This window comes from Osmerus mordax, chromosome 27 (genome assembly GCF_038355195.1).
Source record: "Osmerus mordax isolate fOsmMor3 chromosome 27, fOsmMor3.pri, whole genome shotgun sequence".
Taxonomy (NCBI): domain Eukaryota; kingdom Metazoa; phylum Chordata; class Actinopteri; order Osmeriformes; family Osmeridae; genus Osmerus; species Osmerus mordax.
Window position 1 is genome coordinate 3,247,552 of NC_090076.1, and position 12,160 is coordinate 3,259,711.

Consider the following 12,160-nt stretch of genomic DNA (forward strand, 5'->3'; position numbering starts at 1 on the left):
TAAATGACTGTGATTGGTTGGTTGACAAAAAGTGACATTGACAAGCCGTCATTGTTCAAGACGTTATGAAAAGTTTAACACGTTTCAACAAAAGGCACCTGATATAGCTAAATGACCAGCTAACCAAACCCAACCCTTCCTTATCTCATCCCTGTTGTTGTTTAACAAGATGCGTAAGCAGCCCACAGAGCCATGCTCCTGGTGACTGTTTTGAATGATCAGCAGCGGGGCGGGGGAGGCAAGTCTTTACTCACACACTGACTGTGCTCTTAAAAAAAAAAAATTCAGGTTCGCGCACGCATCAAATTTTAGGGGGATATGCGTGTGAAATAGTTGCACTGTAGAGCCCTGGCTCTTATTTTTGAGGCTTCTTATTGTCAACGATGGATACTTGCTACGAAGTTGGGGTGCGCTGACTGCACTCACCATGCATACCTTGGGTGGAGGAGGAGGGTTGTCCTGCAACGGCAGCTGGAGTTGGCACCGTTGCTTCTCGAAGACATTCGAATGTACTGCATTTTACCTTTAGCCGATGCACAACGTTGGTGCTTGTTCATTGCAACAGTGTTCCTTACAAGAAATTATCTTTGAACATATATTACATGTCGCTTCGTGCTTATCTTTGGCTTTATTAAAATGTAGCCAATTCTTTGACCGCTTAGTACGTTCAGCCATCGTAGCTTAGCCTGGCTCTGCCCTCCTACGTACTTCCGCAAATTTTTTATTTTGCTTCTGTACTAGGTCTGGGATTTCAGTGTATTACTCGGTTTTCAGAAAAAAAATGTGTAGGTCCAATCAGCGAACAGAGGGAGTGGCTGAGAACGATGACGTTGATGTCGTGCAGTAGTTTTAGTTGTAGTTCAGTAATGGCGGCGGAAAAAGATGCGAGCGAAGCTATTCTGCGGTTGTGGCAACGCTGCCGAATATCCATAAGTTAAAGCCGGAGCAAGAACAATCCTTGCTGAGTTTTGTTTTGTGGCCATAATGTTGTGGCCCCCCTCCCCACGGGGTTCGGGAAAAGTTTGATTTTCCAGCTACGGCAGCTAGCTCCGTTAGTGTTGAAGGAGTTGGCTAAGGCGAACGCTAGAGATTGGTTATGGCAGATCAGAGTGGCTTTGCCAGATCCAATAGTTTTAAACTTCAACAGAGTACCCGCCTTCAAGGAAGTTAACGCTTGTTAATTGAGCGATCCCTGACCCTCTGTACAAATGAAATGTACGAGGGTCTGGTTAGGACCAGGCTAATCGTAGCTAGCAACAAAATGAGAAATGTAGCGAAGTATGGCGTGAGCCAATTAAATTCTTCTTCTTTTAGTTTAAAGGCGGTTGGCAGGCCATTCAATTGAATTTAGTAATTTTATTACACAATCGATGTATGTTTGTGCACCAGTGATTTGATTTAAATGACCTGACTTATCTCTCGAGACATAAGTTACATTATATTACCTAGTCTCGATAAGCTCGGATCTTATTGATCTTCGGGTTTAATTATTTTGTGGAATCGGGTCCTTACAGAACCGGGTATCGATCCCTAATCACGGGCACTGCACAATCTATATTCAATCTAAATTCTGGCTAACTAACAGCATGACAGTGTGCGGGGGAAGTTACTCAAAAAGTAATGTATTAGTTATTATTTATTATTGTTCAGTAAGAGTAGTGTAATTAAGTTACATTATTACTTTCTCTACAAAGTAATATTACTTATTATATTATTTTTACTATTACTTTTAGTGGTAGCGAGTTTGACTTTGTAAAAAAATTACAAGAACATAGGCTACAGAGGCAAAATAGTGTTTCTTTAAAGAACGTTTATTTCAAACAATCTTAAACATCAAAAAGGCTTATAAATTCAAAAATAATAATATATTTGTGTGAATAAATTATACTATGTAGCAGCCATTTGTGGAAACGGGTCGCCATCTCTCTTAAGGTTTTAAGTGGATTTTTCGCAAGATTCCAGCTGTGTTTCTCTGTGGACACTTAAGAGGTGTTTTTAAAGTTTGAAGTGCTGCTTTTGTCAGTAGATAGTATTTTGTTTCACTTCAATGTTTTTTTATTATGTATTCGATGAAAGCGAAATAGCGTGAATATTTCCACCCCGAAAACATAACACGTTCTGCGGCCATGATTGCTGCTGTGTTTGCCTGCAGCGTGAATCAAAGGCCAACAGTAGGCTACTGGGCCCAGGAAGTGTCGTTTAGGCAACAATCTGTATTTATAAAGCTATTTTAGTCCTTTGTTGAATTCATGCAATAACTTGGACAATTAACGCAAGTTACTTAAATAAGTAACTGTAATAAAATTACTCAATGTCAAAAACTAACGAGTTATATTACTTTGTTACTCACTTAAGTAATAATATTATGTAGCGCGTTATATTAGGCTACATAACGCGTTACCCCCAACACTGATGACAAAATAAAGTTGATACTTTATCTTCAAAATATATCTGTGAATTAACACGTTTACTGAATCCATATGGATGTGCAGTAAATCTCTTATTAAACTGTGATGAGACTGCTTACCCATGTGCACAAACACCAATTAAGTTGACACTGAATCAATCAAATTATTCACCGGTTCTTCATGGGCACTTTACTATAATGTAGGGACTACATGTGTCATGTTTCTGTGTACAAAACAAAAAATGGAAGTTAATTCAACTCTACTTAATTGAAATTCATATGGAAAGTATTGTTCCTAAATTGAGCACTAAATACCAAAGTAGCCACTGTCAAGATGTGGTCTGTATAAGGAAAAGGTTTGTTGCTTGTTAAAGTTTCTGACAATTATTTTTTTCTTTTATTTCCCTCCCTCACTTTTCTGTAGACATTAAAGTCAAAGAGCAGTCCATGGAGAACTTGATAAGGTAAGTTTGTTGCCAAAACTGGGTTTTCAGATAATTTTCTGATGCTTCACACAGTGAGATTTTACACAGTGCATTGATGTGAAAGTTTCATTTAATTACAATGATACAGGCTGGTGGAGAGTAACAAGTATGTTTTTTTTAATAGCATCCATATGTTAATGGATAAGGAAATGGGACAAACATGCACACACATGCTGCATTATTCAACTCATTTTGGCACTGGTAACAGGCTGCAGTAGGGATCAAATGTTTATAATGCATTACTGGAACTACATTTTATATTGATTTACAGTAGTTCATGATTAATCTTGAATGCAACTGTCAAGTATTACTGTGTTTCATTGTAGACCTCAAGAATAATTGGTGAGATACTGATATTGACATATTTGACGCTGATAGACATTCAAAGATAATGACGTGACTATTTTGGTAATGCAGTTGCAGAGACATCCAGAAATAGTGAGTATAGTAGGATTTATTCATTTATTTTTTCTGAAATATTAGATATATTGAATTGAATGAAAATGCATCTAAATGCAATATATGTAAAACATTTGGTAATACCAGCGACCTCATGATACACAAATACAACAATCTATAGATCTGCTTTCTGTTAGCTTTTTTATGGCTGCAGCAGTAAAGAGCGCTAGCAAAATAGAGCTGTTAGGTTTTAGCTTGGGGTTAATTGTCCAAATATTGTGTTTTTATGTGAACAAACTCAGATAAAAGGCAAACTACAATGACAGCAAGCCAGGATTGTTTATTGATCAAACAAGTTTACTGCAGTTTTCCCTAGCCACAACTATATTCAACACTAACAGAAAAGATTAGGTTTTTTAAATATATATTTTTGTTTTGTTTGTTGTTGTTGTTGCCTGAGGTAGACCTACATATGCACTTCCATAATATTTATAGCGAAATGGCGGTGCCATCCTCTTCAATATTTTCAGTCGCCTGCTTGTTGCTTTAAAGTAAAAATTACAATGCCAAAAATGTCTGCAGAAATGATGTACTAAATGCTGCATTGTATTCGCTTCAACTGTTTTTAACTTTTTGGGATAAATTCACTGTCTTGATTTTTTTATTTTATTTATAAATCTTCATTGTAATGCGCCTGTCTTGAACTCAAAGCGCTAAAGTACAGTAACAATTACAATCATAAAACATAATATCAATAATAAAAATACAATATCAATAAGAACAGACACAATTAAAAGACAGATTAAAAAGGTCATTTTTAAGCAAATTCTTAAAATGGCCAAGCAATGGAGCATTTCTGATGGACACAGCTAGAGTTCCACAGTTTAGGAGCAGCGCATGAGAAGGCCCTTCCACACCTGGTTTTTAATTTGCAGAGAGGCTGGTACAGATTGAGTATGAGGTGTAACCAGCTCACAAATCTAGACTGGGGCCAGCCCAATGCACTGCTTTTGAAGGTTAAGATAATAATTTGGAGATGGGACTGGCAGCCAGTGTAACTTAAAGAGAACAGGGGTAATGTTTTGATGTGAGCGTCAGGACACGAGCAGCAGAGTTCTGTTTGGTAACCTCTTAATTTAGTTGGCCGTCAGACCTACAACAAGTGAAATGCAATAATTAAGTCTGGATGAAATGGTGTGAATAAGCCTTTCTGCATCAGGCAGAGAGAGAAAAAGCCTGATGTGGGCAAAGGGTTGTCACATTCTAAAAGTTAGAATTGCTTTTCATGTACTTGTCTTACAAAAGTCAGCTTTGGCATTCAGCAAGTTATTTTGTGAGTGGTTAAAGATTACCTAAGCACCAACAACTTAGATAAATCCTGATGGTAAATACTATGGCTAAACTGATCACTTCTTATCTTGATTCCGACCAGTCTTTGCAAAAGTGTTAATTTAGATTATTTGGTAAATATCTGCTTTTTTGTGGTTGGAATTACTGATATGACTACCTCTTTGAGGTACTCTCTCACAGGAAGGGATTGTGTATGATAATTGTCCATGTTCATGTATAATTCAACAGTTTCAGGAAGTCCAAAACTGTAATTCATGAAAAAGATCCCCCCCCCCCCAAAAAAAGAAAAACCCAACAGATTTACAGCTCTTTATTGGTTTAAACAATGTTTTCCATGCTTGTTCAATGAACCATCAACAATGAATTAACATGCACCTGTGGAACGGTCGTTATAACCAGGGCCCTATATAGCCAGGGCCATGCCAGAAATGTCCAGGAACTTGCAAGTGCCTTGGTGGAAGAGTGGGCTAACATCTGACAGCCAGAACTGGTAACTCTGGTGCTGTCCAAGAGGAGCAGATACACTGCAGTACTTAATGCAGCTGGTGGTCCACCAGATACTGTTACTTTAGATTTTGACCCCCACATTATTCCATTTCTGTTAGTCACATCTGTGAAACTTGCTCAGTTTATCTTAGTTGTCATCTTTGTATGTTCATGCAAATATTTACACATTAAGTATGTTGAAAATAAAAGCAGTTGAAAAGAATAGGTAATTTATTTTAATGTTTTTTCAAAGCAAATATACTAGTAAGCCTTACTAACCATGACATTCGGATCTCTCTTCCTATTTAGGGGCCGTAAGATTTATGAACCTCCAAGGTATATGACTGTGTGCCAGGCGGCTGAGCAACTCCTGGAAATAGTACAAAACAGGAGAGAGAGGGGTGAGGAACTAGGTGAGTGACTAATTCTTTGTATATTGAGTATATTGTATATTTACAAATAATGTTAAGTATAGAAGCACACAAAAACAACAACCCATAACTGTACCTCTGCAACTAAATAGAAAATAAACTTCACATTAAGTGTACATTAACTACCATGTAACTACATAGAATGAATAAAAAATATAAAAAATGTAGGTATACAGGAACAGCAATGTAATATCATGATTCTAGTGCACAGTGCCCGTGATGCAGTTGATGATTAACCCTTGTGCTGCCTTCGGGCGATGGTTCATAACGAACCATCGTTGTGTTTACCCAATTTTACCCAATACAAAAACAAATTAAAATAATTTTCTTTTAACCTTTGCAATGTGGGGGGTCTGAGACAGCCCAACGGTTAAAAGAAAATGCTTCACTTTGTTTTTGTATGTGGTAAATTTGTCGCAATACGATGGTAGGTCACAATGACTGGAGATAACACAAGGGTTAAAATATCGATGACACACAAACAGAACTTTCCTGGAATTATAGATAGTCAGGGTTTTTCCAGCATTGAAAAGCCTAAAGGCTTTTCTCATAGTGCTTAAGCATTCTAGCAGAAATAGCGCCAAAAAATAAAAATCCCCATATTGCTGTAATTCAGCATCCCACAAACCTGCGGCGCTAGTTAGGTTTTCGCAGTATCTGTGGAAGACAAAGATCAAGGTACGCTAACTTTCAGAATCACCTGCTTGAACTAGTCTGGAGAGACAGAGAAAACTGACTTGTCAATCGAAGGCATTCAGTAAGCTGTTAACCGCCACAACAACAATACAAATTAAAATAAACTATTAGCCACCAAAAGATTGGTTAGAGGTGATTCATTGTCCTTGTCAGATCATGGACAAGAGAAAAGGGAAAATTACTTTTTACTTCAGAGATGGGAGTGGTGTAACACAACCCACCAACTAAGCCTATTTTTGAGCCAGGAAAAACCCTGATGCACTGTGCAGTACTCATAATTGTTTGTGCCTGTTATGCAGCTGCAGTTTCTCAGTTGATTTTGTACCTATATTTCTCAAGTCACAATTGAAATTCTCAAAACTTTGTTCAACCTTCACATCTTGTAGTCATTTATGCATATCATACAAGCAATTACTCATTCTTATGAACAATTTGCCCATGTGTTTGTACATTCATGGAAATTCATGTTGCCTACAATTGTCTGCTTTTTCCTTCATTACCAATTGATTATGCAAGGTTGATCAATATGTAGATAGTTTTTCTGTTGAATAGTCTTAACCCATCATTTTCATCAAAACCTTTTGAAGCATTTTGACTATTTTGTTTGTGAACAGTGGCACAATGACTCATTTTGATGGCACTGACATGTTTATTGACATATCTATATCTAACCCTAACCCACTAAGTATTTTTAGTAAATTGTGGATTTTCTTGCAGGCAATACATTGTATGGTGGTGTTTGTATGATTTTTTTGACACCGACAAAGGACTGAGTGGGTTAAATTCAGAACAGCTCTCTTGTCGCATGCCCGCTTGTAAGATCCACAATCGCTTACTGTAGTAAAGCTCAGCTCAATGCTTTTACAGGGCATGGAATTGCGTCCATTTAGTCAAATATGCTCCAAAATTGTTTGCGACCTCAGACGGTCGGACCAGACCGGCCTACCACTGTGTATTATTATATATATATATATTTTGCATTATGCCGTGGCCGTTTGACCGGCCGTTCGGGAAATCTCCCGACGGCCAATCCGACCCTGTTTGGGAGCATTTGTGCAAGTGCAAATAATTGTTATGCTGCAACCTGTTTTGAATTCTTTACAAAAAGCTTGCTAATCGCTAATATAGTGGGACAAGTTATCCCTTACTTCTGTGTGAGAAATACAAGGTGTTGCGTGTGAAATGGTTGAGTCTCACGGCGAATGCGTCAGACTTGAGTCCTGTATTAAACCTAATCTTTACTTCTAAACTTTAATGCAGATTTTAGTTTGGTTAATATTAGCAGTCAGTCACTCCGCTCCCATGTTGCATGACAGGGAGCTAACTAGCATGCAAAATAAATCTATAACAGAATTTATTTGGTTGTGGTGCTCCTTAATATTTGGAGGGTGTTCCTGAATTTAGTAACAGCAAGACAATTTAAAGTGGATACTTTTATAGATCAGTGAATTTTGTTTAGTTGAAGGTCACAGGACATGAAAACTTCACTTTAGGAGGTTATTTAATATTAATATGAGTTTCCCTAGCCTGCCTTTGGTCCCCCAGTGGCTAGAATATTCGATAGGTGTAAACCAAGCCCTGGGTGTTCTTCTCCGCCTTTGAGAAACTGAGCTACGACCGTGCAAGGGCGAGTGCGATATCGGTTTTTCTTGGAGAGACATCATGGCGAGCAAACGAACGAAGCATAACAGTTGCTCAGTGCTTGGATGTGCAAATGAAAAAAAAAGTATTTTTTTTAGTTCCTTCATCCGAGCCTCTGCACAACCAGTATCTGAATTTTATTTTCGCTGGAAATGCGCCGACACAATTTCCCAAAGTTTTGCATGTCTGCGCCAAACATTTCAGTGACAATTGTTTCCACAACTCGGGACAATACAATGCTGGCCTTGCTGAAATTAAATTCTGGATCAGTACTAACTCTCCCTGGTCCAGCTACAAACCTCGGACAAGTAGTTAACTAACGCTATATCATTTAGTTGCTTTACTGTATATGGTTACCTAGCTTGCTACCCTTAGAATGTGGCTGTAACATTAGCTCTGCAGCTAACAGCTGAGTTACTGTCGCTAATGTAAAGGTAGATAGCATCAAGTATGTGTGTGAATACACATGCTGTAACGCGAGTGTTGTACACTTCTTTGTTATTTTGATAACCGTTCTGCTTTTGGTGTTATGGCGCGCGCGATATCCGCCTTTCCCCTCATTGAAATGACTATGAGTGTGCACCTCTGCCAACCAGGGTGATCAGATGAGAACGGGCAAATTCGAGGCATCTTACAGCAAAGGGGCTACGATACATCCACTGTAAACATTAGCGCATGGTGCCGCCCCTCTCCCCCTCATTAGAATTTAAAGCTACAGACACAGAAACAGCGCGTCTTGAGGAAAGCTCATTGTGGGACTCCTCGTAGTGGCTGTAATTATGCACCAAGGCTTAATTTCGGGAGACTTCAGATACAGTATTAGGGGACCACTAAGGCCTATATAAAAGCATCCAAAAACAGCATGCCATGTGACCTTTAACTAGCAAACTTGTGTGGTGTGTGTTATCAGCAAGCTAGGATACAGACCTCTACCTGAACAACATGCTCACCTCAAACTACACGTTCTATTCTAATAATCGACATGTTCACCTTGTAAAATCTAGAATGTACACATAATGTAAGGAATATTTACCGACCTGTGATGTAAAGTAGAAGATATGGAACTAAAGCCAGCTTAATGTGGAATGCCTCTCGTCCTCTTCCAATCAGTATCCTTCTTAGTGTCATCATCCAATCACTTGCAGACAGACCGATTCTTAGCATTAAGATTATATGTTAGCAGTATAGGTTATTACAAAAATGTTAAGCTACCAATATGGGGGAGGGTTGAAGGTCCGTTTCCAAAACAAGATCAATATCAACATCCACTACCACTGGACAGCCTTGTAACCTCTTATAAAAGTTTGTAAAAGTTCAACTATTTATAGTGCTATGCAGTGCTATTCCATGCTATGCAGCATGGAAGCTAATGTACACTGAATGGAAAGTTCTGAAATAATTAAGTTATGTTGAAGAATTGTTGCAGCCCTAATTGCCTTGTCAATACTCCAGGTATAACTGTAGTATTGTGCTATACTACATACCCGTATGTTGAGTGTAAATAATAAAGGTATATGGGAAACTTTTTAATACATTTTGTTTTAGCCATCACAGAGGAAACCATATGTGTAGGCCTTGCCAGGGTGGGAGCAGAGGACCAAGCCATTTACACAGGGACTCTACGTCAGCTAGTGTCATGTGATCTTGGTGCACCTCTACACTCGATGATTGTGGCGGGGCACTTGCATCCATTGGAGGTGGAAATGCTGCGTCTCTCAGCTGCTCCTGAGGCCCTGCAAGACCTCCAGATGACCGACAGTTCCACATATATCTCCTAACAAACAACAACCCAACTGGCTGTCATGTTCTGCCAATGCTCCACTTAGCAAGGCAAACGTATAGTGTTTAGAATAAGGCTTGGTATCAAATAAGCTTTTTCCCATGGTGCAGGCGCTTTCTTTTTTCCCATCTGTAATTCAAGTGCCTGCAGACCCTAACTTTTCAACTGGTCTACATGCTCAAGAAGTCAAATCTTTGTAAGACTGCCTTTATCTGTGTTTTGTGTTAATAAACTGGCGTAAATCATGTAAGTTGTGTTGGAAAAAAATTTTTTTTGACTGGTAAATATATTTCTGTTGACTGCATAGGTAACATGGGTTTCATGATGTCTTTTTAACATGTGCTTGGGTAAATCTGGGTACAGATCTGTTCTGTTGATGAATAGTAAATAATTTAATGGATGTGCAAAATAACTTGTTATTTAACCAACACAGGATAAACTATTTTTTGTGCGTTGGTGGGAACTGATTTGCCCAGTAAAATACGTTTTTTTAAATTCCTAAGATAAACAATAAGACAAATACATCAAAGGAATCAGTTTACAAAATGTGCCTACTGTATTATACTGCACTACACTTCACAAGTCCTGGATGGCATGTCAAGTAGGTTTTTGGAAGAGCGGAATAATGCATATCATTCATTTGGAAAGGATGTGGCAATAGAGTGCAATGCAGGTGAACTGTTTATTACATTTCAAAAAGATGAAATTGGTCAGCAACCTACATGAAGACCTATGAGGTAAATAAAACCATGGGTTTAAACCTAGAAAATAATCATGTCTGTTTTCAACCATCACATTTATGCAAGTGATAAACTTCAAACTCAAATGTATATAAAACTAAGGGGGATGGCAATTATGGTAGTGGTGACATTTAACATCTTAAATAATTAGGAATACACATGACATGTTCTGCCCAGGACAGATAAGATAATGACAATTTCTTGACTGGAAACTGGAATGTTAAATTGCTGAATCTTGGACAATATTACTTTGTTCTTGCAGAATAGGATTCAAATTCATTATTTTATATTATAAAGGCACTTAAACCCACAATGACAGTCTGACATATACAAAGGCTGTCCCAAGATTTTCAACAATTAGCTTCCTTTTGCATGTGTAGCTGTGTTAGCAACACTTGGAAATAGCAGTGTGGGAGGGAGGACAACCCTAACCCTGTATCTAAAACTCATTAACTCATATTACAGTAGGAACATGACTACCAGTGGAAATTAACATTCTCAAATTCCTGGAAAAAATAAAACATTGGCATTCTTGAGCAAAATGTAAAAAATCTTGGTTTGCCCTTGTTTTTTGTAGATGTAAAGACCTGTCTGAATGACCTGTCATAAATCATGAAAAAAAAGAAGCTGAGCATTGGGGAAGGTGTGGATTTCACAAGGTATGTCACATCCATAGTTCAAGTTCTCTCATATCACACATGCAGTTCATAAAAAGGATGCACCCAATGAAAGTTTCCACCTTTGGCAATTTTAATTCCTACAATCTAAATGCTTTACACCTTTTGTTGCATATTGTAACCTAAAGTAAAAACATTTTAAAAGTAAATTCTACACATGTATTTATTCATTCATCTAGGTGGTGTAGACATTCAACAGGGAATGTAATGGCACATGGGATATTCCTCATTTTCTTGGTTGGTCAGAGTTGCATGTACTTCTTGTAGCTGCTTCTGTCTTGGTCCATGGTCATGGATATGAACAAAGAGGGACCCTGAGAGGTGCAGCTTTCAATAGGGGAAACAAGGTGGGAAGGAAATCCCACAGCAGCACAGAGGGCTTTGGTCCCAGGACTTCTCAAGGATATGAGTGTTTTCTTTGTCTAAAATGTTTTTTGAATCTACATTGTTGACACTTCAATCTGGACGTAGAGTTGCCGAACTCCAACCTGTAGACAAGAGTAGTGACACATTGCAATTTCAAAAAGCACATTTTGATACATAGCTGTCAGTGTCATGAAAGCAATTTGCAGCAGCCAGACAGTTGTGACCAGACATCTTTTATACCAGTTGGCATATGACGGCCCACACCAATCTGAAATCTACACTTCAATCTTATACAAAAAAAAACTTTAATTACTTAAAGTTGAATTACTTGATTTGCATTTCATGCAAATCAAGTAATTAATATTTATATATGTTCTTATCAGTGATACTTACAACAATGCTTTTGGTGTATTCTAAACATAATGGATTGTTAATATCTACGTAACATTTCTCTTCCTCCAATATCTCCTACACCTCACATTTTTGTTTTGTGTGTGTCAAAATGTGTGCCTCTTACTTGTGTAAAAATATTGTGTGTTTGGCTCAGTATCCAGCGGACATCAGCATCGGGGGCCACAAGGAGCTTCAGGGTGCCAATATAAACATCTGTGCATAGGGTCCAGAAGTGAGGCTCTTGCAGATTATATACTCCCTGCAGCTGCTGCACCTACAAAGGAAAGCAAACTTGAATTGCTGTATGTT

At 38.2% G+C, this 12,160-nt stretch overlaps 2 protein-coding genes across 3 annotated transcripts in view; one reads left to right on the forward strand and one right to left on the reverse strand.

Moving 5' to 3' along the window:
• The window catches only part of dph5 (diphthamide biosynthesis 5), a 43,058-nt gene extending 33,145 nt beyond the window's left edge, over positions 1-9,913 (forward strand). Inside the window, exons 5-7 of the mRNA XM_067230568.1 lie at positions 2,832-2,871; positions 5,437-5,540; positions 9,441-9,913. Of these exons, the coding sequence (XP_067086669.1) occupies positions 2,832-2,871; positions 5,437-5,540; positions 9,441-9,673 (377 nt within the window). The 3' untranslated portion in view covers positions 9,674-9,913. The remainder of the gene's footprint in view (positions 1-2,831; positions 2,872-5,436; positions 5,541-9,440) is intronic.
• Positions 9,914-10,277: 364 nt separating this feature from the next.
• Positions 10,278-12,160, reverse strand: part of slc30a7 (solute carrier family 30 member 7) — a 45,985-nt gene continuing 44,102 nt past the window's right edge. The window contains exons 10-11 of one of the 2 annotated variants that reach the window (XM_067230566.1): positions 11,976-12,125; positions 10,278-11,580 (exon numbers count right to left, since the gene is read on the reverse strand). In XM_067230566.1, coding sequence (XP_067086667.1) covers positions 11,533-11,580; positions 11,976-12,125 — 198 coding nt within the window. In that variant the 3' untranslated portion in view covers positions 10,278-11,532. The remainder of the gene's footprint in view (positions 11,581-11,975; positions 12,126-12,160) is intronic. The other variant, XM_067230567.1, reaches the window with a different exon arrangement.